Source organism: Medicago sativa, chromosome 3, assembly GCF_051527215.1.
Source record: "Medicago sativa cultivar Bolivia chromosome 3, Bolivia_mono, whole genome shotgun sequence".
In the NCBI taxonomy this organism is placed as follows: domain Eukaryota; kingdom Viridiplantae; phylum Streptophyta; class Magnoliopsida; order Fabales; family Fabaceae; genus Medicago; species Medicago sativa.
The window spans coordinates 88,864,323-88,885,449 of record NC_140751.1 but is presented as its reverse complement, the minus strand read 5'-3'; the positions used below and the strand labels follow the sequence as shown (position 1 = coordinate 88,885,449).

General features: G+C 35.3%; 1 protein-coding gene, 1 non-coding gene and 1 pseudogene across 2 annotated transcripts; 1 reads left to right on the top strand and 2 right to left on the bottom strand.

Moving 5' to 3' along the window:
* Positions 1 to 245: 245 nt before the first annotated feature.
* Positions 246 to 4,428, top strand: BRI1 (Leucine-rich receptor-like protein kinase family protein). Its single transcript, XM_085755439.1, has one exon. It carries the CDS (start codon positions 540 to 542, stop codon positions 4,104 to 4,106), a length of 3,567 nt encoding a protein of 1,188 aa, XP_085611565.1. The 5' UTR covers positions 246 to 539; the 3' UTR covers positions 4,107 to 4,428.
* A 9,766-nt stretch (positions 4,429 to 14,194) lies between these two features.
* LOC146941613 (5S ribosomal RNA) lies at positions 14,195 to 14,290 on the bottom strand (annotated as a pseudogene).
* A 265-nt stretch (positions 14,291 to 14,555) lies between these two features.
* On the bottom strand, positions 14,556 to 14,674 carry LOC146941612 (5S ribosomal RNA). The gene has a single exon (XR_015033895.1). It is a non-coding gene; the product is annotated as a 5S ribosomal RNA (ribosomal RNA).
* Positions 14,675 to 21,127: the final 6,453 nt, after the last annotated feature.

Sequence of the window (21,127 nt, the reverse complement as noted above, 5' to 3'; positions counted from 1 at the left end):
AAAAATTAATTCACATATTATAATTTGTGGAAAACAAAAACTACTTATAAAAAATACTATATAAAAGTGCATTTATGTTTTAAGAAGTTAAAGAGAAAAAAAGGGCTTTGTCCCTCTTTCTCTACCAAAAAAAGAAAAAAAAAAACATTACTCTATAACTCCCATTAATACAATAAAGAAGGAAAATAAAAGAGAAATATTAAGAAGAATTAAATTAAAGAAAGAAAAACTACAGAGAGTGTCACATGGCATGTGAGCAACAGCTGTGTCCATCCATCCACACCTTAACTCAACTTGATAAATACCCTTGTTACCTTCCTTACTCAGACTTTTGACTCTCTGTAATCAAATCTATCTATACTATACTATACTATACCCTCTCTCTCTCTTTCATCATGTCTGAATCATCATAGTTTCTTCTTCTCCTCCTCCTCCTTCTCTTTACCTCTAATGGCACCATACCTCGTATCCTAAAAACATAAACTCATCATTCACCCATCTTTCCATTCCTTTTCTCTCTTCTTATCATATCCACAAAAATGAAACCCTTGTATAGCACAAACACTCTCCTACTCCTCCTTTCACTATTCCTCCTCCACTTAGCACCATACCTTTCTGCTTCATCTTCTCAAAGAGACCCAACTTCACAACTTCTCAACTTCAAACAATCTCTCCCAAACCCATCTCTTCTCCATAACTGGCTCCCAAATAATAACCCATGTTCATTCACTGGTATCACCTGCAACCAAACCACCATAACTTCTATAGACCTCACCTCAATCCCTCTCAACACCAACCTCACCACCATCACAACCTATCTCCTCACCCTCCCTCATCTCCAAATCCTCACCCTCAAATCCACAAACATCACATCCTCACCACCCATTCCTCTCTCCCACACCAAGTGCACCTCCACCCTCACCACACTAGATCTATCACTAAACACACTCTCTTCATCTTTCTCAGACCTCTCCTTCCTCTCAACATGCTTAAGCCTTAAGTCCCTCAACCTCTCCAACAACGACCTCCAATTCGATTCTCCTAAATGGAGTCTCGCTTCATCTCTTAAAACTCTCGACCTTTCCGAAAACAAAATCAACGGTCCAAATTTCTTCCACTGGTTCCTCAACCATGATTTAGAGCTTTTATCTCTCAGAGGTAACAAAATCACCGGAGAAATCGACTTCTCCGGTTACAACAATCTCCATCACTTAGACATTTCTTCCAACAATTTCTCTGTTTCAATTCCATCCTTTGGTGAATGTTTATCTCTACAGTACCTCGATATTTCAGCAAACAAGTACTTCGGTGACATTTCAAGAACACTGTCACCTTGTAAGAATCTTCTTCATCTCAACGTTTCTGGTAACCAGTTCACCGGTCCGGTACCTGAACTTCCCTCCGGTTCGTTACAGTTTCTTTATCTTGCTGCAAATCACTTCGCCGGAAAAATCCCGGCGCGTTTAGCGGAGCTTTGTTCAACTCTCGTGGAGCTTGATCTTTCTTCTAATAATCTCACCGGTGATATTCCACGTGAGTTTGGCGCGTGTACTTCGTTGACATCGTTTGATATTTCGAGCAACACCTTCGCCGGTGAACTTCAGGTGGAAGTTTTATCGGAGATGAGTAGTTTGAAAGAGCTTGCGGTGGCGTTTAACGACTTTGTGGGCCCAGTTCCGGTGTCGCTGTCGAAGATAACGGGTTTGGAATTGTTAGATCTGAGTTCGAATAACTTCACCGGAACGATTCCGAAGTGGCTTTGTGAAGAAGAGTTTGGGAATAATTTGAAGGAACTTTACTTGCAAAATAACGGTTTCACGGGTTTTATTCCACCAACGCTAAGTAACTGTTCAAATCTCGTGGCTCTTGATTTGAGTTTCAATTATCTAACTGGAACCATTCCTCCAAGTTTGGGTTCTCTTTCGAAGCTTCGTGATTTAATCATGTGGTTGAATCAGCTTCATGGGGAAATTCCTCAAGAGCTTGGAAATATGGAGAGTTTAGAGAATTTGATTCTCGATTTCAATGAGTTGAGTGGAGGTATTCCATCTGGGTTGGTGAATTGCAGTAAGTTGAATTGGATCTCGTTGTCGAATAACAGGCTCAGTGGTGAGATTCCGGCATGGATTGGGAAGCTTTCGAATTTGGCTATTTTGAAGCTGAGTAATAATTCTTTCTCCGGTAGGGTTCCACCGGAGTTAGGAGATTGCCCTAGCTTGTTATGGTTGGATCTGAATACAAATTCACTCACAGGAACAATACCGCCGGAGTTGTTTAAGCAGTCGGGGAAAGTCACGGTGAATTTCATTAACGGGAAGACGTATGTTTACATTAAGAATGATGGAAGTAGAGAGTGCCATGGAGCTGGGAACTTGCTGGAGTTTGCAGGGATTAGTCAGAAAAAATTGAACAGAATTTCGACGAAGAACCCTTGCAATTTCACTAGGGTTTATGGAGGTAAGCTTCAGCCAACGTTTACCACTAATGGTTCAATGATCTTTTTGGATATTTCACACAACATGTTGTCTGGTACTATTCCTAAGGAAATTGGTGAAATGCACTATCTCTACATTTTGCATTTGAGCTATAATAACTTGTCCGGTAGCATTCCTCAAGAGCTTGGTACGATGAAGAATCTCAACATTCTTGATCTTTCATACAATAAGCTACAAGGTCAAATTCCACAAGCCTTGGCAGGGCTTTCACTGCTCACTGAGATTGACTTGTCCAACAATTTTCTCTACGGATTAATTCCGGAATCCGGTCAATTTGACACTTTTCCGCCTGTTAAGTTTCAGAACAACTCTGGTCTCTGCGGGGTCCCTCTTCCTCCGTGTGGGAAAGACGCCGGTGCTAATGCTGCACAGCATCAGAAGTCTCATAGGAGACAGGCATCCCTTGTAGGGAGTGTGGCAATGGGATTGCTTTTCTCTCTTTTCTGCGTTTTCGGTTTGATCATTATTGCTATTGAGACAAGAAAGAGGAGGAAGAAAAAGGAGGCTGCCATTGATAGCTACATTGACAATTCTCATTCTGGTAATGGCAATAATTCTGGCTGGAAACTGACCAGTGCCCGCGAAGCTCTCAGCATAAATCTTGCAACGTTTGAAAAGCCCCTCCGAAAGCTCACTTTTGCGGATCTTCTAGAGGCAACCAATGGCTTTCACAACGATAGTCTCATTGGTTCCGGTGGTTTCGGTGACGTGTATAAAGCTCAGCTGAAAGATGGAAGTGTTGTGGCCATCAAGAAACTAATACATGTAAGTGGACAAGGGGACAGGGAATTCACAGCAGAGATGGAAACCATTGGCAAAATCAAGCACAGAAACCTTGTTCCTCTTTTGGGATACTGCAAAGTTGGAGAGGAAAGATTGTTGGTCTATGAGTACATGAAATATGGAAGTCTAGAAGATGTCCTGCATGACCCGAAGAAAGCTGGGATCAAGATGAATTGGTCAGTGAGGAGGAAGATTGCAATTGGAGCTGCAAGAGGATTGGCTTTTCTTCACCATAGTTGTATCCCACACATCATTCATAGAGACATGAAATCAAGCAATGTGTTGCTTGATGAAAATTTGGAGGCAAGGGTCTCTGATTTTGGAATGGCTAGGATGATGAGCGCTATGGATACTCATTTAAGCGTAAGCACGTTGGCAGGCACACCGGGTTATGTTCCCCCAGAATACTATCAGAGCTTTAGATGCTCAACTAAAGGTGATGTTTATAGTTATGGTGTAGTTTTGTTGGAGTTGCTGACGGGGAGAAGACCGACGGACTCGGCTGATTTTGGTGATAACAATCTTGTTGGATGGGTTAAACAACATGCCAAACTTAAAATAAGTGATGTTTTTGATCCAGAGCTAATGAAAGAAGACCCCAATATGGAGATTGAGCTTTTACAGCATTTAAAGGTAGCTTGTGCCTGTTTGGATGATAGACCTTGGCGGCGACCTACAATGATTCAAGTCATGGCAATGTTCAAGGAAATACAAGCAGGTTCTGGGATGGATTCCCAATCTACTATAGCCACTGAAGATGAAGGTTTCAATACCGTTGAGATGGTTGAAATGAGCATTAAAGAAGTCCCTGAATTAACCAAGCATTAGGGTGGCAAGAAATTCCAGAAAATTCTTCAAAAGAGAAAGACAAGAAAGGAGGAAGAAGGTGATGCTTTTCAGCTTCCCAAAAGTTTTTTCTTTCTTCTTTGCCGCTTCTAAAATATTATTTCAGATATTATAAGAGGGAACGGTTTGAGGGGATTGCCTTGCCTGTGTCTTTGATCAATGATCATGTATGTAATCTTGTTATTTTTATACATAAAAGTTGTTTAACTTGTATATAAACAGCTTCAGTTGTTGTTGCCAAAAAACAGCTTCAGTTGTTACCTTCTATTGTTTGTTAAAATTTTTAAAGTACTTTTCAATATCATTCACTTATCATCCTGAAAAGGTTCTACTGAATCTGCAATCCCAGTGTGATGGCGACTAATTGGAAGATTTTTAGCCCTTTCTTTAGGTTCTTTTCATATAAAAGAGGTGTTCGGTGTCTGACACGTGTCATTATACGATACACATGATCCTGACATGTGTGACTACATTCAATTATTCTTTTTTTTTTCCTTCAAAATATTAACAATGTCAACGTGTCAATGTCGTGTCCGTGATGTTTATTTATACTCTTCAAAACGACTAACATCAATTTTCTTGATTAAGAAATGCATACCATGCTTATTTTTAGCTTTAAATGCTCTTAATTTGTATGCTAGTTTTTAAAAAGCCTTTTGGTAAAGTATTACTCTACTATGATAATAGTATTTTGGTTTTCTTTAGCTGGCTAAATAGTATTTGTGGCCTAATTGAGCATACATACATATTAGGAGTCAACACGGTGTCTGCATTTATCACCAGTGTTACTTTACCGTCCAATCCATTCCTCACATGGATTTTTCCTGTTAAAAACAAAAGGAACAGTTAAGACACTTGAATTTAGGCATAATGTAGGTATCACTATCTGTCTCTTTCTGTTGAGCGTGCACGTTTCTTAGACCAATCCCAAAGTTAAATGCTTGCTAACCCTTGCTTTACAAGTTGGAGTGAAAACTGCAGTAGATGAATAAAATTGCGAGCACAACCATTTCCCAAGACATTTTTGTGCACGTGTGTGTCTCGTGAGGCCCGTTTGAATGACTTTATCTCATTATTGTGAGTTTCATTTGAAAGAAGTGTACATTGCATAAATAGATTGATTAATTTTAGTACTACTTTTTATAGTAAAATACTAGTAATGTGTTTCTACCAAAAATTTATAAAAGGTGACACCGTTACCTTACAAAGTGGATTTTGTAAGGCTTGGATTATACCAAATCCAAGTTCTAAGAGAATAAGATTGTGAATAAATACGACATAGGATGGATAATAGGTAATTAAATGTCAGCTACTCCTATCAAAATATGAAAGCATATTGGAGAAATGGACCAACCTTGACCTATGAAAAACAAGTGTTATGGTAATTATTGTCACAGTATTCCGCATGATTAATAATTGTTTGGACCACAAATAAAAACAGTTTTAGAGGTTCAACTTTCCCACGGATAGCAAATTTGGTTGGACCATTCCTTTTTACCAAAAAAATCCCCAATATCATAATTGCAAGCTTTTTTATACGAAACTAATGCATTTTCATAATTAAAATCATCAAGAATCTTCACCCTATGAGTGATTGCTCATTTCTGATTAACAAAAAAAAATGAGTAAACGAATCCATTTTGTCTGTTCTCAATTGATATCGTGCATTGCACGTGATCTGGATCATAGACGTGGTAAATTATTACTTTCTCTGTGACTGGGACAATGTGCCCCTCTAGTGGTCACGTATTATAATGTTGTAAACCTTACGCCAAAACTATCAACATTAAAAAATAGTAGTATAAACTATACTAGTTTAGAAGGAGACGAATTACCCGTACTACCAAATGTTTCATTTAATTGCATTAAATTTACATGTGCAATTTAACCTTTGTGTGTAGTATATGATATGATATTTCAAATTCGTTTCTAACTTAAACTCTTAAATATAACGCAGCAAATCTGAAAAAAGAGCTTGAAAACAATGTGTTGCCCTCAAAAAAAGAAGAAGAAAAAGAAGCAATGCGTAATGAGTTGGTCTGGTCATACACGGTGATGAAAATTGAAAATGTAGAAGAATGGAAATAATATGTTGCACTTAATTTGAATGCATTATTTATTTATTTGAAGCATAATATATAAACTGACATCTCACCAATATTAAATAAACACCATAACCATCCCTTATGACCAGTCCTTTCAGAGCTAAGCTAATACTAATTTATTCATTCATATAATTAATGTTATGTTTGTTACTTCTTTCTTAAAAATTTCATTCTAATTTTAATTTATTGTGTTCATTTGCTGTCCTTTTTTGTTCCACTGCCTGGGTTACAACTCTGATTGAGTTGGCAACAATTTAGTCCTCTAATCTGTCATTAGATTTAGATAATTATACATGTTGTTGTCGTTAGGAAAGTACATAGGATGGTACGTACGGTTAATTGATCCTTTACTTCTTATTTTTGTTGATATTCCCCTTGATATGTTTTTATTTACTACCTCCGTCCCGGTATAATTGACCTACTTTAGTTTTTCACACAGATTAAGAAAAGTGTATAAATAAAGGGGAAAGTGGAATATATTGTATTGGTAATGATAAAAGTAGTATTATTTAGTGTTATATTGTATTGGGAATGATGAAAGTTGTATTGAAAATTGAAATGGGTCAGTTATTTTGGGACACTTTTTTTTAGAAAATGGGTCAGTTATTCCGGGACGGAGGGAGTATTTTACTAATCCCCCTTGAAATCTTGGATGTTCTTTTTTACTGCCCCATGATGTTAATCAATTAAAAAAGTGTACTATATTTATACCTATATACTCCAATTTTTCTGTAGAAAAAGTACTCCTATTCTAGACTAAATAAGTGAATAGCTATTTTATTTACAATTTTATTTTTTATTTTTGCTCAATCAAATAAGTGAATAGTTATTTTTCAAAATAATCATATAAATTTAATATATAAATTAATTATGTGTTCATTTGCTGTCCTTTTTTTTCTTTTACTATATAAGAATATTATAAGTGATATATTTATATACAATGTTAAATATGGTGCCACCTTTTAAATGTTAAATAACAACATTCATTTAAGGTGTTTCTAGTGACACTGTTTCTTCACCTAACAATTGAAAGAAAGAGGAAAGAAAAAAAATGCAGCTGAAAATATGAATGACAGAATGAGGGTTGGGAAATCGAAAAATAACGGAACCTTTGTGGTTTTGTTTACGGAATTGACATGTGGTTCACTTCACTGATAGTTGAACGTAATTTAGATTCAGATGTATTATAGAAAGTGTCACAAACATGTACTACTAGTACAGTTTGTGAACAGCAGGTGGTATAATTGTGTATAATTGTACTACTTTAGACCATAACGGTGGTGTTTTTATTTGAGGCAATTAAGTGACTTCATATAAGTTGTTCAATTCAATGTCTAAACAAAGGGCTTTCGTTGAGAATTAAGCCTCGTGTGGTTCGCACATTCCCAGCCACAGCTATCAGATTATGACACGCGCATTCTGAGTGACACGTGGGCCAATGTGTCACAAGGTTCTGTCGGAAAACATACCCTACATTACATCGTTGCCTTTGAGATACGATACCCTACGACTATGGATACTCCTTGAATTACCATACCAATTTAGCATGCTATATTCAGTATTTCTTTGAACTACTAGCAAAAATGAAAATGAAAATGAAAATGAAAATGAAAATGATACTGGGTAGTTAACATATGAAATACAAGAGTTTTATGCGGCAGCATGTAACTCTTCAACATAATAACCAAAAACTATATTATTTTATGTATGATTAGTCCGAATCTAGTTAATCAAATGCCCTGTTTTCATGGAATTTTCCCCCTATGATTTCCGACAAGAATAGTGGTTAGAAATTCATCCCTTAAGATGAATAAGTGAAAAATCTTGAATTCGAACTTCAACTCCCATATATAATGCGATGTTTCTATCAACTAAGCTATTTTCACATGAACAATTATTTTTTCTTTTTGGTAGATATACGAAATGACAAAATTATTATAAACTCACACACAAGTGGAGGTGCCGGAGTTCGACCGTCGTCATAGCGTCCGACTTAACAATTAGATATACAAGATTAGATATACGAGACATCATATCTTCATTTAAAATCTAAAGACATTAGATATACGAGACATCACACTTATAATTTATTTGTTTCCCAACTTTTGTCTTTTCATTTAATGTAAGATTTTTTACTCATACTTGACGTATCCATATATTTTTTTCTCAACAAAATATATTATTATCTAATCTACAAATTTTACTAGAAATAATTTCAAGCCGTCTCATCCAATTTTCGAACGGACAAAATTGAAAATCATCTTAACTACAATTGCAATTTTAATGACAAGAAAATTGAAAATCCTCTCATGAAACTAAACTACCCAAACCCTAATAATCTAAAAAATTTAGAGTTGTGGTGATGAAAACTCAAAATAACTCTCTATCTATAATATCTCTATGCTTAGTTTTTCTTCTCACTACTCGGCGTGAGACTTGGATGTACCCACTTTATACAAATCCCAACTTTAACTCTTATACAAAAGTTGGGACTTTCGAGACAGCTTTTAACACTAAGATTGATTGTCAAGCTAGACTAAGAACAAGATACTACATGTTTGCACAAAATCTTTAGGTATTGTAAGTATATGAGTTATTCCACTTGTATGTTGATCAACATCTATTTAACATTTAATAGGAGACTTTTAATTTAGAATTGACATACAATGTATTATCTATATGAAGTGTGAGACTATATGCTTCATTGAACCAACACAAAGAACCACTTATGCTCTCCTACCAATTTGAAAAGGCTTTGATACCATAATTGATATTTTTGGTGAAGCCTTAAACACTAAAGTGGATTATCACACTAAAGCCTTGAACACTTCAACTTTATCCAATATTTAAAGGTCGTATAAGGTATATGAGTCATATCACTAATTACATGTTGCTCAATATCTTACTTTATCATTCAATACAAGACTTCTGACCAAGACTTGAGACATTAACACCAAAGAGTGTAGCAACGGAACTCACACACTAAATGTAGGGAAATGTGTAATTGCAGGTTCAAAAACGCGCCTCACTAAATCAATTTTCGACTCTACACCTTTTTACGATCTGAGTTTGTATTAACATGACTTGGAGTCAAATAAACTAATTTATTACTTTTTTTTTTGAAAGATAATTTATTACTTGTTAGTCTTTTTATTCCAAAGATAAATTAAAATTATTTGTTAGTCTCAGTGTTTGTTTCGGCAGGGATTTTGAATTGAACTGGTTTTATAAAATTGATTTTAGTAAAAAAAATATTTATGTTGGACATTAATTACACTCCTACAAGTTGCAAATAGATAAAAAAGACCCCAACTTTGAATATCGTTAGACAACTTGGTTTCTTCTATTAACTTGTAAAGACTAGTTTAAATTATATAATTCAAATAGTAATTTGCTAATGAATGATATAACTCATAGATTAATTCAACAATATCAAATTAGATACAAGTTAGCAGAATGACCAAGCTGATCGACATAGTTTAAAAAGATTTTATTTACCTATTCATAAATTTTAAGAGTGCAAATGCACGTTCTATGCAATTTGGTGAAAAGGGGGAGGGTACATACTTGTTGAAGTATTGTACGTATAAGAAATGTTAGGTGAGACTAGGGATGATGAGTAGAAAACAAAGGAGTAAGTAACTGGAAAAGTTTTGGCTAGAGTAAACACAACTCAATTATTTATTAGAATTAGAATTAATAATTCCATAATACGTGCATGGGGTTCCTCATTCACCGGACATCATTCAGCATAAAACCTTTGGCTTGTCTCTACTAAAAGAAAAGTTGTTAATTAGATTCAAATCTGGGCCATGCACAACGCGTTCAAACTCAAAAATTTATTCATTTCTCTAAACTACTACTTGCTCTCTACTACCTTTCAAAATAATTTATTGATATACGTTAAATGTTTTAAATTAATGTTCCCATCCCAATCCCCTATTTGCATTGACATACGAAACTATAATAAGCAATAAGCAACCACACATTAACGTTTACAATACTTTCAGTCAGCTCAGATCTCAGTGGCATTGTCAATTTCCTCTTCTTTCGAAAGGAATTAAGAACCATAGGTGATTCCGTGTGTGTATGGTACACGTCAACAAAGTCATAATGCTACAGTAAAGTTACCATCAATATTCTACATGCATGACCCTCCAAATTAATCGTTGTGATGAAAAAAAGTTGGAAAATTAATATGTTAGATATACTAGAAAGTATATTAATTAAACTCATCAACAACCACTATCACTTCTAAAAGTAAATATTATTATTCAAGACTAACCAGAGACTTTGCTCGACACTTAAAAACCCAATGACGGAGTAAAAAAATAAGTTTGACTGAGCCATCAAAATAAACTCAAATATATACACACACACTACATTTATGTTTTAATAAGCATTAAACACAAAGATGATTATAAAAAATTAAACTACTTGATTTAAAAATTCAAAATAATTATCTACATATTTCGAATGACTTGAAAGTGTGATAGTAGTATATACTAAAATGGAGAAGAGAGTGGATCCTGAAGTAATTTTATTTAAAAGTCAAATATATTTTAATAATTTATCCTATAAAAAATTTAACTTTTTTTGGTGGTGTGGACCGTGGCCCCCCTGAACCAAAGAGTGGCTCCGCCACTGCCCAAGCACTAGTTTGGATCAAGAATTATCGACCGAGCGTAATCCCAATTGTTGAAAGCCACAAACAATGCTGCATACATCGCTCCATCAACAAAGGATAATCCATCTCCAACTGTTAGAAGCTTAGAATTCTCCAAAACCCATAACGCTTACCACCAATAATTGCATCCAACGCTTGATGATTAGAAATTTGTCGTACATAACGACCTATCAACAATCATCTCGTATAAAAAGAACGTCATTCGATCACAACTTAAGATACTCGCTATCTACTCTTTGAACATCTCACTTGTTGCTTTCTTATTAACTTGAACGTCGAAGTGGTGTGTGCACGTGCCTTTATCTCACATCTAGACAATTGCCTTTCATTGGACGTCATTATTTTGATAATTCTATATCAATTATTTTTCTTAATTTCTACATACAAACCTAAATTTAGGGTCCCTTAATAAAATTTTAAAATTTACTCCCTCCGGTCCTTAATATAAGCAAATTTAACTTTTTAGGTTCATTCAATTAATAATGTATGTGGTCCATATTATGAACCACATACATCATTAATTGAATGAACCTAAAAAGTCAAATTTGCTTATACTCCCTCCGTTTTAAAATGAGTGTCGTTTTAGGTGTTTATACACATATTAAGAAATGCAATGATTAAGAGAAAGAGAATGGTTATTTTACCAAATTATCCTTATTAACTATTGGTTAGTTTTAAAAGTAATACTTTGGAAGTAGTGTGCAGAGTATTAATTGGAGGGTACAATTGAAAAGAAAAAGTTATTATTGCATTGGAAACAGAAAGCGACACTCATTTTGAAACAATTTTTTTTGCTAAAGCGACACTCATTTTGAAAAGGAGGGAGTATTTAGGACCGGAGGAGTATTTACTGTATAATGGATGGACGTAGCTAGGGTACCTTGAAATAAGGGTTTGAACGTGCAGTACACGAGGGAGCACGTGGGGGTCTCCAATGGCACCGCTGTGTGCGTTCAAGGAACCCTTGCTTATTTTTTTTGGACTTGAACCAATTTTTCGAGGGCGACCCTGCTTTTTACGTTTTTGTTTTACCTATAATATTAATTTAATTAGATCCATGCCATGCGTATTCTTTTCATAGTTAAGTGATTTTTATATTTGTAATTGGGCTTAGTAAAAAATGTTTAGGATAAACTTGGACTTTAGTAGGGACTCACGTGCTTCTCTTATCCTTAAACAACGTGCTCCATTTTTTCCCAATTTTCTAATCCCCAAAGTTGAGTCTCCAATTGCAATCTTTAATTTTTGCTTTGGGTCAATGAAAATGAGGTATTCAAGGTAAACTTTGTTTAAGAATCGAAGCTAATGTCCGTGGGTACTTCAAAAAGAAGGTTGGATCGCATATAATGCCCAAAATTTTGGATTCTGCATGGTGTTTCAACTTGTTCGTGTGCATATTTTCATAAACATTCTTTTATTTTTAAAAAAGTGTGTATATGAATGATTTTTTTTTTAAAAAAAGTGCGTATGAATTGAATGCACAAACAAATTTATATGCATTTTTCCAAAAAAAAAAAATAGTACTACTTATTCGCATGCATTTTTGTCATCTGGAGTTAGAACTGTGACACATGCATGCATTAACAGAATTCTTTTTTAATGGTGCTGTAATTTTTTTTTCTGGAGAAATTGTATTGTTATATTTTTGGCTAAATATCACTTATGATCCTTTTAGTTTAACTTAATTCACAAGTTAGTCCTTTAAGTTTCGAAAGTTTCAATTAGGTCCTTGTAGTTTGACAGAATTCCCAAGTTAGTCCTTTAAGTTTCAAATAGGTCCTTTTAATTGATAAACTATTTCACTGTTACCCCTGCTATCAGTTAATAATTAACCGATGCTGATGTAGCCGTTAAGTTGTTGATTTGGATTAAAACGCTGCCTTTTAAAAGCTACAGGGTGTCAAAACGCTTTCTAATAGTCACAAATGATCATTTATAGTGCTAGAAGACAATTATTTACAACAACAAATATCTTTCTAGCACTATTAAACGATATTTATATTGCTAGAATGATCATTTGTGACGATTAAACGTAACGTTTTGACACCCTGGAGCTTTTAAAAGGCAGTGTTTTGATCCATGTCAACAACTTAACGGCTACATCAGCATCAGTTAATTGTTAACTGATAGCAGGGGTAACAGTGAAATAGTTTATCAACTAAAAGGACCTATTTGAAACTTTTGAAACTTAAAGGGCTAACTTGGGAATTCTGTCAAACTAAAAGTACTTAATTGAAATTTTCGAAACTTAAAGGACTAACTTGAGAATTCTTTCAAACTAAAAGGACCAAACATGGTATTTGGCCTATATTTTTTTTATTAACCTTCCAATTTGTAAGAAAAAATGCCTTAGTAATCAATTGTTTGGCTAGTAATAAGTAAAATTTAACTAAAGATTATATTTATAAGAAATGAAACTCCGTCCCCGGACGCCCCACTTATTCACTTTGAAAAAGGTGAATTCTAATCACTAAACTACTTTAAAAAAAAAAAAAAAAACTCAATATTTTTATTTAGAACACCTTACGTGTGTGGCAGCCCACTTTGTAACTTATTGCAACACTTTTAAATATATGTACCCCAATAAAGACAGCTCCTATCAGAGTTGTCAAAAACCATTGCCTTAAGAGCAGAATATTATTTTTATTTAAAATTTTGAGAATGCTAACATTGCTCGTAGGATACATTACGAATCGAACCTGAACCATTAAGAGAAATACAATTCAATGCCTTATGATTACATCATCAAACCAAGACAAGACAAATAAAAAACCTTAATGCGTAATATTGTTTTAGAATCTTTAACACTTGTCCTTGTAACATATATTGTTGGTAAGACCATAAATTTTTAAGTAAAAAAAATATTATTCTGAAAGGTTTCTGCTTAATTAGGTTGATACAAAATCTCACGATACACGCCTATTTGATAAGTAGTGCATATACAAAGTTACAGTTTTTTCTATTTTTGAAAAATACAAAGGTATAGTATTATTTTGTTGGCAAAAATAATTATCAAGTGAACCTCAGTGGTGTTGTTGTGTACAAGTGTGAGTTATATGTCCCACATCGGATAAAAGAGTAAAGATTGACCACTTTATAAGTAAGAGGATTCATAAACCCACTGCCTTAAGGTTTTGGGTAAGAGTGTGACGTCTCTCTTACTCGTGGGGTTGTTCTAGCCTCAATGTGGAGGTGCAACACAAGGACTTCCCAGGAGGTCACCCATCCTAGTACTACTCTCGCCCAAGCACGCTTAACTGCGGAGTTCGAGGTGCAACACAAGGACTTCCCAGGAGGTCACCCATCCTAGTACTACTCTCGCCCAAGCACGCTTAACTGCGGAGTTCTGATGGGATCCGGTGCATTAGTGCTGCAACACAAGGACTTCCCAGGAGGTCACCCATCCTAGTACTACTCTCGCCCAAGCACGCTTAACTGCGGAGTTCTGATGGGATCCGGTGGAGGTGCAACACAAGGACTTCCCAGGAGGTCACCCATCCTAGTACTACTCTCGCCCAAGCACGCTTAACTGCGGAGTTCGAGGTGCAACACAAGGACTTCCCAGGAGGTCACCCATCCTAGTACTACTCTCGCCCAAGCACGCTTAACTGCGGAGTTCTGATGGGATCCGGTGCATTAGTGCTGCAACACAAGGACTTCCCAGGAGGTCACCCATCCTAGTACTACTCTCGCCCAAGCACGCTTAACTGCGGAGTTCTGATGGGATCCGGTGCATTAGTGCTGGTATGATCGCACCTGAAAGTAAAGCGTTGTAAGAAAGTAAAGCGTTGTAATTGTATATATGCATTTCTAAGTTTATTTTTCAAAAAAGACGTCAAATTACGCTAATTAACGAATAGAGTTTTAGGTTGCGTTAATTAACGAAAAAAAATGAAATACAATCGAAGTTTAATTTTCAAAAACGACGTAAAATTACGCTAATTAACAAAAAGAACACAAAATTTTGGCAAAAAGAGGTGCAACACAAGGACTTCCCAGGAAGTCACTCGATGTGGACGGACCCTAGGCTCCCCTCGTGATCCAACAGTGGTATGTGGACGGACCCTAAGGCTCCCCTCGTGATCCAACAGTGGTTTCAGAGCCCCGTTTGGGTAAGAGTGTGACGTCTCTCTTACATGTGGACGGACCCTAGGCTCCCCTCGTGATCCAACAGTCGTGATCCTCGTTGGATCACGAGGGGAGCCTAGGGTCCGTCCACATTGAGGCTAGAACTCCACATTGAGGCTAGAACAACCCCACAATGCTGCTTGTACCGTCGTTGGATCACGAGGGGAGCCTAGGGTCCGTCCACATTGAGGCTAGAATGTGGACAGACCCTAGGCTCCCCTCGTGATCCAACAGTCGTGATCCTCGTTGGATCACGAGGGGAGCCTAGGGTCCGTCCACATTGAGGCTAGAACTCCACATTGAGGCTAGAACAACCCCACAATGCTGCTTGTACCGTCGTTGTATCACGAGGGGAGCCTAGGGTCCGTCCACATTGAGGCTAGAACAACCCCACAAGTAAGAGAGACGTCACACTGTATGTGGACGGACCCTAGGCTCCCCTCGTGATCCAACAGTCGTATCAGAGCCCCGTTTGGGTAAGAGTGTGACGTCTCTCTTACATGTGGACGGACCCTAGGCTCCCCTCGTGATCCAACAGTCGTGATCCAACAGTGGTATCAGAGCCCCGTTTGGGTAAGAGTGTGACGTCTCTCTTACTTGTGGGGTTGTTCTAGCCTCAATGTGGACGGACCCTAGACTCCCCTCGTGATCCAACGACGGTACAAGCAGCATTGTGGGGTTGTTCTAGCCTCAATGTGGAGTTCTAGCCTTAATGTGGACGGACCCTAGGCTCCCCTCGTGATCCAACGACGGTACAAGCAGCAGGTGGCTCCTTGTGCAGCAACGACGGGGTGTGTGACGTCTCTCTTACTTGTGGGGTTGTTCTAGCCTCAATGTGGACGGACCCTAGGCTCCCCTCGTGATCCAACGACGGTACAAGCAGCATGTGGCTCCTTGTGCAGCAACGGCGATACAGGCAGAGCATGATGAATAGATGGACTCACACTTGAGGGGGAGTGTTGTTGTGTACAAGTGTGAGTTATATGCTTAGGCTTCTGCCTAGAACGATAAAAATCAGGCTTAGGCTTCTGCCTAGAACGGTAAAAATACAAAAAAAATTATCTATCTTGTCTTGTTCTCCCGTAATTTTTTATTTAATAGTGAAACATTTTTTTTCCTACAATTGAACATATAAGATCAAGTGCAATGGGATAGTTGAAAGCCAAGTTCAACATGTTGAACCATTGGAAAAGGGTGTTGAAAATGAGAGAAAAATGATGTGGAGGAGAGAGGAGTTGAATGACTTCAACATTGTTGTACTTGGAGAGAGAAATGCTTTGTGGATAAAGTGGGTGACACGTGTAATCTTCTGATTGGCTGCCTGAATTTTTATCATCTTAATAATTTGAACTCAATTATTTTCATTGCAAATTAATTTTATTTAATTTTTTTTTACCAAAATTTTTGATTTTTTTTGTCTATAAACAGAGATTTTGTTCATTTGATTTGGACACAGAAAAAAAAACCAAGTTTTTCACTATCTTAATCTTGTTATTATCTTTCTATTAACTTTTCTTTTGAAGTTTTAATCTTTTTTTTAGTGAAAATAAATTATTTAAATAAATTTTGTTTTTCCAAAAAAACTAAAAAAATAAATTGTTAAGTGTTTATTATTTTAATTTAATTATAATCGATAATTGTAATTTTATGTAATAAAAAAACAAAAATATAAAATTAAATAAGAATATGAAATAAAAAGTGGTGGGGTAGACTGTTGAATAAAAACCATTGGAGAGGCTAAAAGTTGAATGAGTGTTGAATAAGAGAGAGAAAATGATGTAGAGTGTTGGAAATTGAAAAAGTGGATGTTGAGTGTTGTTGAATGTTTTTCACCATTGTAATTTATGATTTATTATTGGGAAATGTTAACCGGTGCCCCCGGGGCACTGGTTAAGGTTGTTAAAAGAAGAAATTCTAAGTCAAAAAAGATACTTTTTAAGTTTTTAATGCATTGATTACACAATGATCAATGTTAATGTTACTATATTTGCTTCCTTAACCAGTGCCCCGGGGGCACCGGTTAACATGACCCTTTATTATTTCATATATTTCATCCCCATATCTATCTCTTTATTTTCTTCACATATAGCTATTCACTTTTGCATTTTGTCAAGATTCCGTAGCATTTCAGTTATACTAGACATGGTCTTGCACACACCAAAAAAAAAAAAAAAAAAGACATGGTCTTACACGCACACTTGCATTATAATTTATCTACAAAATTGTATCTCCAAAGTCATTTAGGAGGGTGCGAAAAGATTTTCCCTTAGTAGAACTTACCGGTCCCCTAGCCCCCTTTTTTCTTTGAAGAAGCCCACAGCCCGAAGATAATATAGTCCATGCCAATAGAAAAAGTTTGAACAAATCTTTTTCCACCTAAGAAGTTGCTTAAAAACACATGGAAATGACCAACCCCCAGCCCTATTATTAATAATTGTTAATAATTTCTAATAATTATTTACACGAGTTTACCGAGTTTAACACGTGTTAACTTGGTCAAACTCATCAAACATTCCGATTTCACTAAAAGTCGAGTTTATCCCTGAGTTAACATGTTTTTAGCACTTAAAACGTAAACTCGGGGGAGTTTACAAGTTAACACTCGATTTATTGAACAATGGTGAGGAGGGGTTTATACTCAAGCCATAAATTTGTTCAACCACTGCCATGAGCGAATTAAAAGCGGAATACTCAGAAATAGAAATTATAATGTGGTCTTTGAGGATGTCCCCATAAAAAAGAAATTGTGACTCCAATATTAGCTAAAGATACACATAAAAAAATACTAATGTGATCTCTAAGTATGTCCCCATAATAAGAGACTCATAGTGATCCTATAGATATCCCATTAGTTTTTTTCTTTTGAAGGATATAGATATCCCATTAGTGTTACTTAACCTATTAGTGAGAGGGCATAATTCATTTGACTAGGGCTTCAACTTTTGTTCCTGCATTTCCAACGTAGCCACATTTCTGCATTTGACGAGTATAATAATAAGATATTGTAACTAAGACAGCAACTTTTGTTGCAAGTTTGCTAAAAAAAAAAAAAAACTTTTGTTGCAAGTGTTTAGAAGTGTGTCGAAGTTGGAGAGATCATGTAACTAATTTTCCTTCTTTAAGGTCTCTCTTCCATTTTCTTCATCAAGGACATGGTTTTGAGTCAATTTTTGACCTGAAATCACCTCTTTTTCTCTCTATTTCAATCTAAATAATTGATTTTCACGTAGATAAATTACTCTATTGATATATTTGATTCATATTGAAAGATCAATTATTCAATCAATGATTACTTTATCGTTGCAGATCCGGGAACATAAGTATTTTGGTTACTTTAATTTTATCATATTATTTATAGACATTTTGCTATTATATGGTATTAACTTGGATGTTGTTAGTTTGTTTACAAATTTATCTTTTAAGTTTTTAGTGATGTTAAAATGATTTACTATATCAATTTAAATGAATAAATATCGTTTTTTTTTTAAAAAAAGTTATTAGTTTTTTTAGAGGTGTCAAATGGGATGGCCCGACCCAGCCCGCCCGATCCAAGTGAGCCAACTACATAAATGGGCTAGATCGGCCCAAACCATTTATATTTGGGTCAAAGATTCTTGGGTTAATCTGGCTAACTTGTGTTTGGGTTATCTGGAAAGAGCGGAATAATCGTGTTTTTAATAACATCGCTTTGGATTCACATAGCATAGCGGACAAGGTTAAAGACCTTTCTTTCCTTTGGCTAAAGTCTAATATGCACACCTTTGCTTACAACTATCATGATTGGTGGCGGCACCCTTTACCATGTATGGGTGTTATGGTGTAATTTTATTATTTCTTCAGATTTCATTGCGGTGTTTATTTCTCTTGACACTGGTGACTTAACTTTGTAAATTTTGGTGGTGTTCCTCTTTGCACATCTTGTGCAGGATGAACCACTCTTTTTAATGTTATATTCCATTTTGTCTTGTTAAAAAAATATATGGTTCCATAGTTACGAATGGACTATTTAAGCATTTTTGGAGAAAAAAAAAAGCAGGCCCGTTTTATAACCCCCCTCCCATTTCCATTCTCAACGAAAGTTACTCTTCTCATAGAAATTGCTAAAAAACGTATTCAACCATAGTTAAATATAGTTTGGTGGTATTCTACCGTTGAACATTTTTTAAAACGGTCTAATCACTTTTAATTTTAAATCGGTTTTAACCGACTTAAATATTGATTGAACTACCAAACTGCACAGTTGAAAACGTTTTTTTAGCAATTTCTCTCGTGAGAAAGAATTACTTTTTCTCATACCCTCTCAGGTGGGCTAAAATGCAAACAAAGCAGTCCACTAGGTAGCCCAGGCTCGTCTTAGAAATTTATATTTTAGCTTGTATTCCAGTTGATGTAAGACACCCTTTTGGTTTATGCAAATCTAGTTATAATTGAAGAACAAAAAGGAACGTGTTCTCCTCCTTGTTCTTCTTCTTATACACCTTGTAAATAACCCAATCATACGTCTAAATAAGAGTGCTCAATTTGTATTCCCTCCCTTGCAATGAACCAGCCCCATGATAAGATTCATATATCAATAGAGACAACAGATTTTATTCATGATGTCTTCGTAAATTCTTTCAATACTATCACTATCCATATATACAAGATATGTTATTCTCCTCTTCTTCAGCTAATTCTCTTGATCAATTAGACACTTTAAGAGCTGTCAAATTGACGAAGTTTTTTGTGTTTCTAATTCTGTGTAACCGTTACACAAGCCCCTTAGTTAAATTATATCTAACGGGTCTAATAGTTAAATAATTTTTTTTGAAAAAACAAATTCTGCTCGGACATGAAACTTTGTTCCTGACCTGAGTTATAAACTGAGATGTATAACTCAAGCCACTTAGACCTAAGTTACACACGTTTGTGCGTGTTCTTAACATCTGGTGTAACAAGTGTCCCTGTTGCTCTGTACTTCTATCATGTTAATTGTTAAGTCATGACCTAACCTTTGATGTATGTTTGGTCGTGTAATCGAATTTGTGTAACTTCCCCTTTGTTTTTGTGAGCATCATTTTGTTATTTTAACATTTGTGTCTTTGTATTAGGCATGTCATTGTTCGTTCTCTTTGTCTCCATTGTTTAGTTCTTTCACGTGTACCTTTCTTCCATCCAGGGAAGCTCCACCTATCCTTTTTCTTTTGTTGCATAGTCTTTAGTTTTTGTGTTGAAGTTGTGGAAATATATGAGATGATATGTGGAAAACTTCATTTTAAATTTTTATTCATTTTTCTATATAGAGGGCTAAATTTTAATGCAAAACATATTTCTAAATCATATCCTTAAATAAGAAATAAATTCTAAAAATATTTTAAACATAATTTTAAATATAAATGATTTTCTTATAATCTATTAAAGATATCTAGACATATTATTTCCAACACATATAAGTACATTCAAGACGTGTCCAAATAAGCATGGTTGTTTAATGCATGTATTGTCCAAAACATGACATTCTGGAGAGGTGTCTATGTTTAGCTCCATTTAGGGTGACATTTAACATGCACAAGCAACTCTTTTTGTGTATCATACAAAAATGAGTTTTTTACCATTGATATATTGGTATTTTATTCAATGGCTAGGATTAAAGAAGGGTTAACTCTTTAGTAGGTTTATGTGATACAATGTATGTATTTGCAAAGTCACCCCCAATTATATGTAATTATATATACGGATTTTTTAATATTAATTAAAATTTGATGAATTGTTTACTCATTTGATGACAAAATTTAGTCCAATTTTTTTATGTCATGCAATTTATTAATGACGTATACAAAACCTGGTTAATTAAAAAACATTTAATTTTGTTCAGAAAAATAGTAAGTAACATTTACTTAAATTTTTTTGACTTACGAATCGTTTTATAAGAACCATTAATTATTTTTGGACAAACATTTAATTAGTGTTTTTTAGAGAATTTAAATTAATTAGTGATTCAATTTTTAAAAATAAATAAAATGATATTTGTTGTCCAAAATAACCCTGTTTTCAATTTGAAAAATGATCAAAATTGTAAACTTTTTTTTTGCTTAACGATAAGA

Bases quoted from the DNA above. Each gene is read 5' to 3' on its own strand.
- BRI1 (XM_085755439.1), top strand. From the start codon at position 540: ATGAAACCCTTGTATAGCACAAACACTCTCCTACTCCTCCTTTCACTA.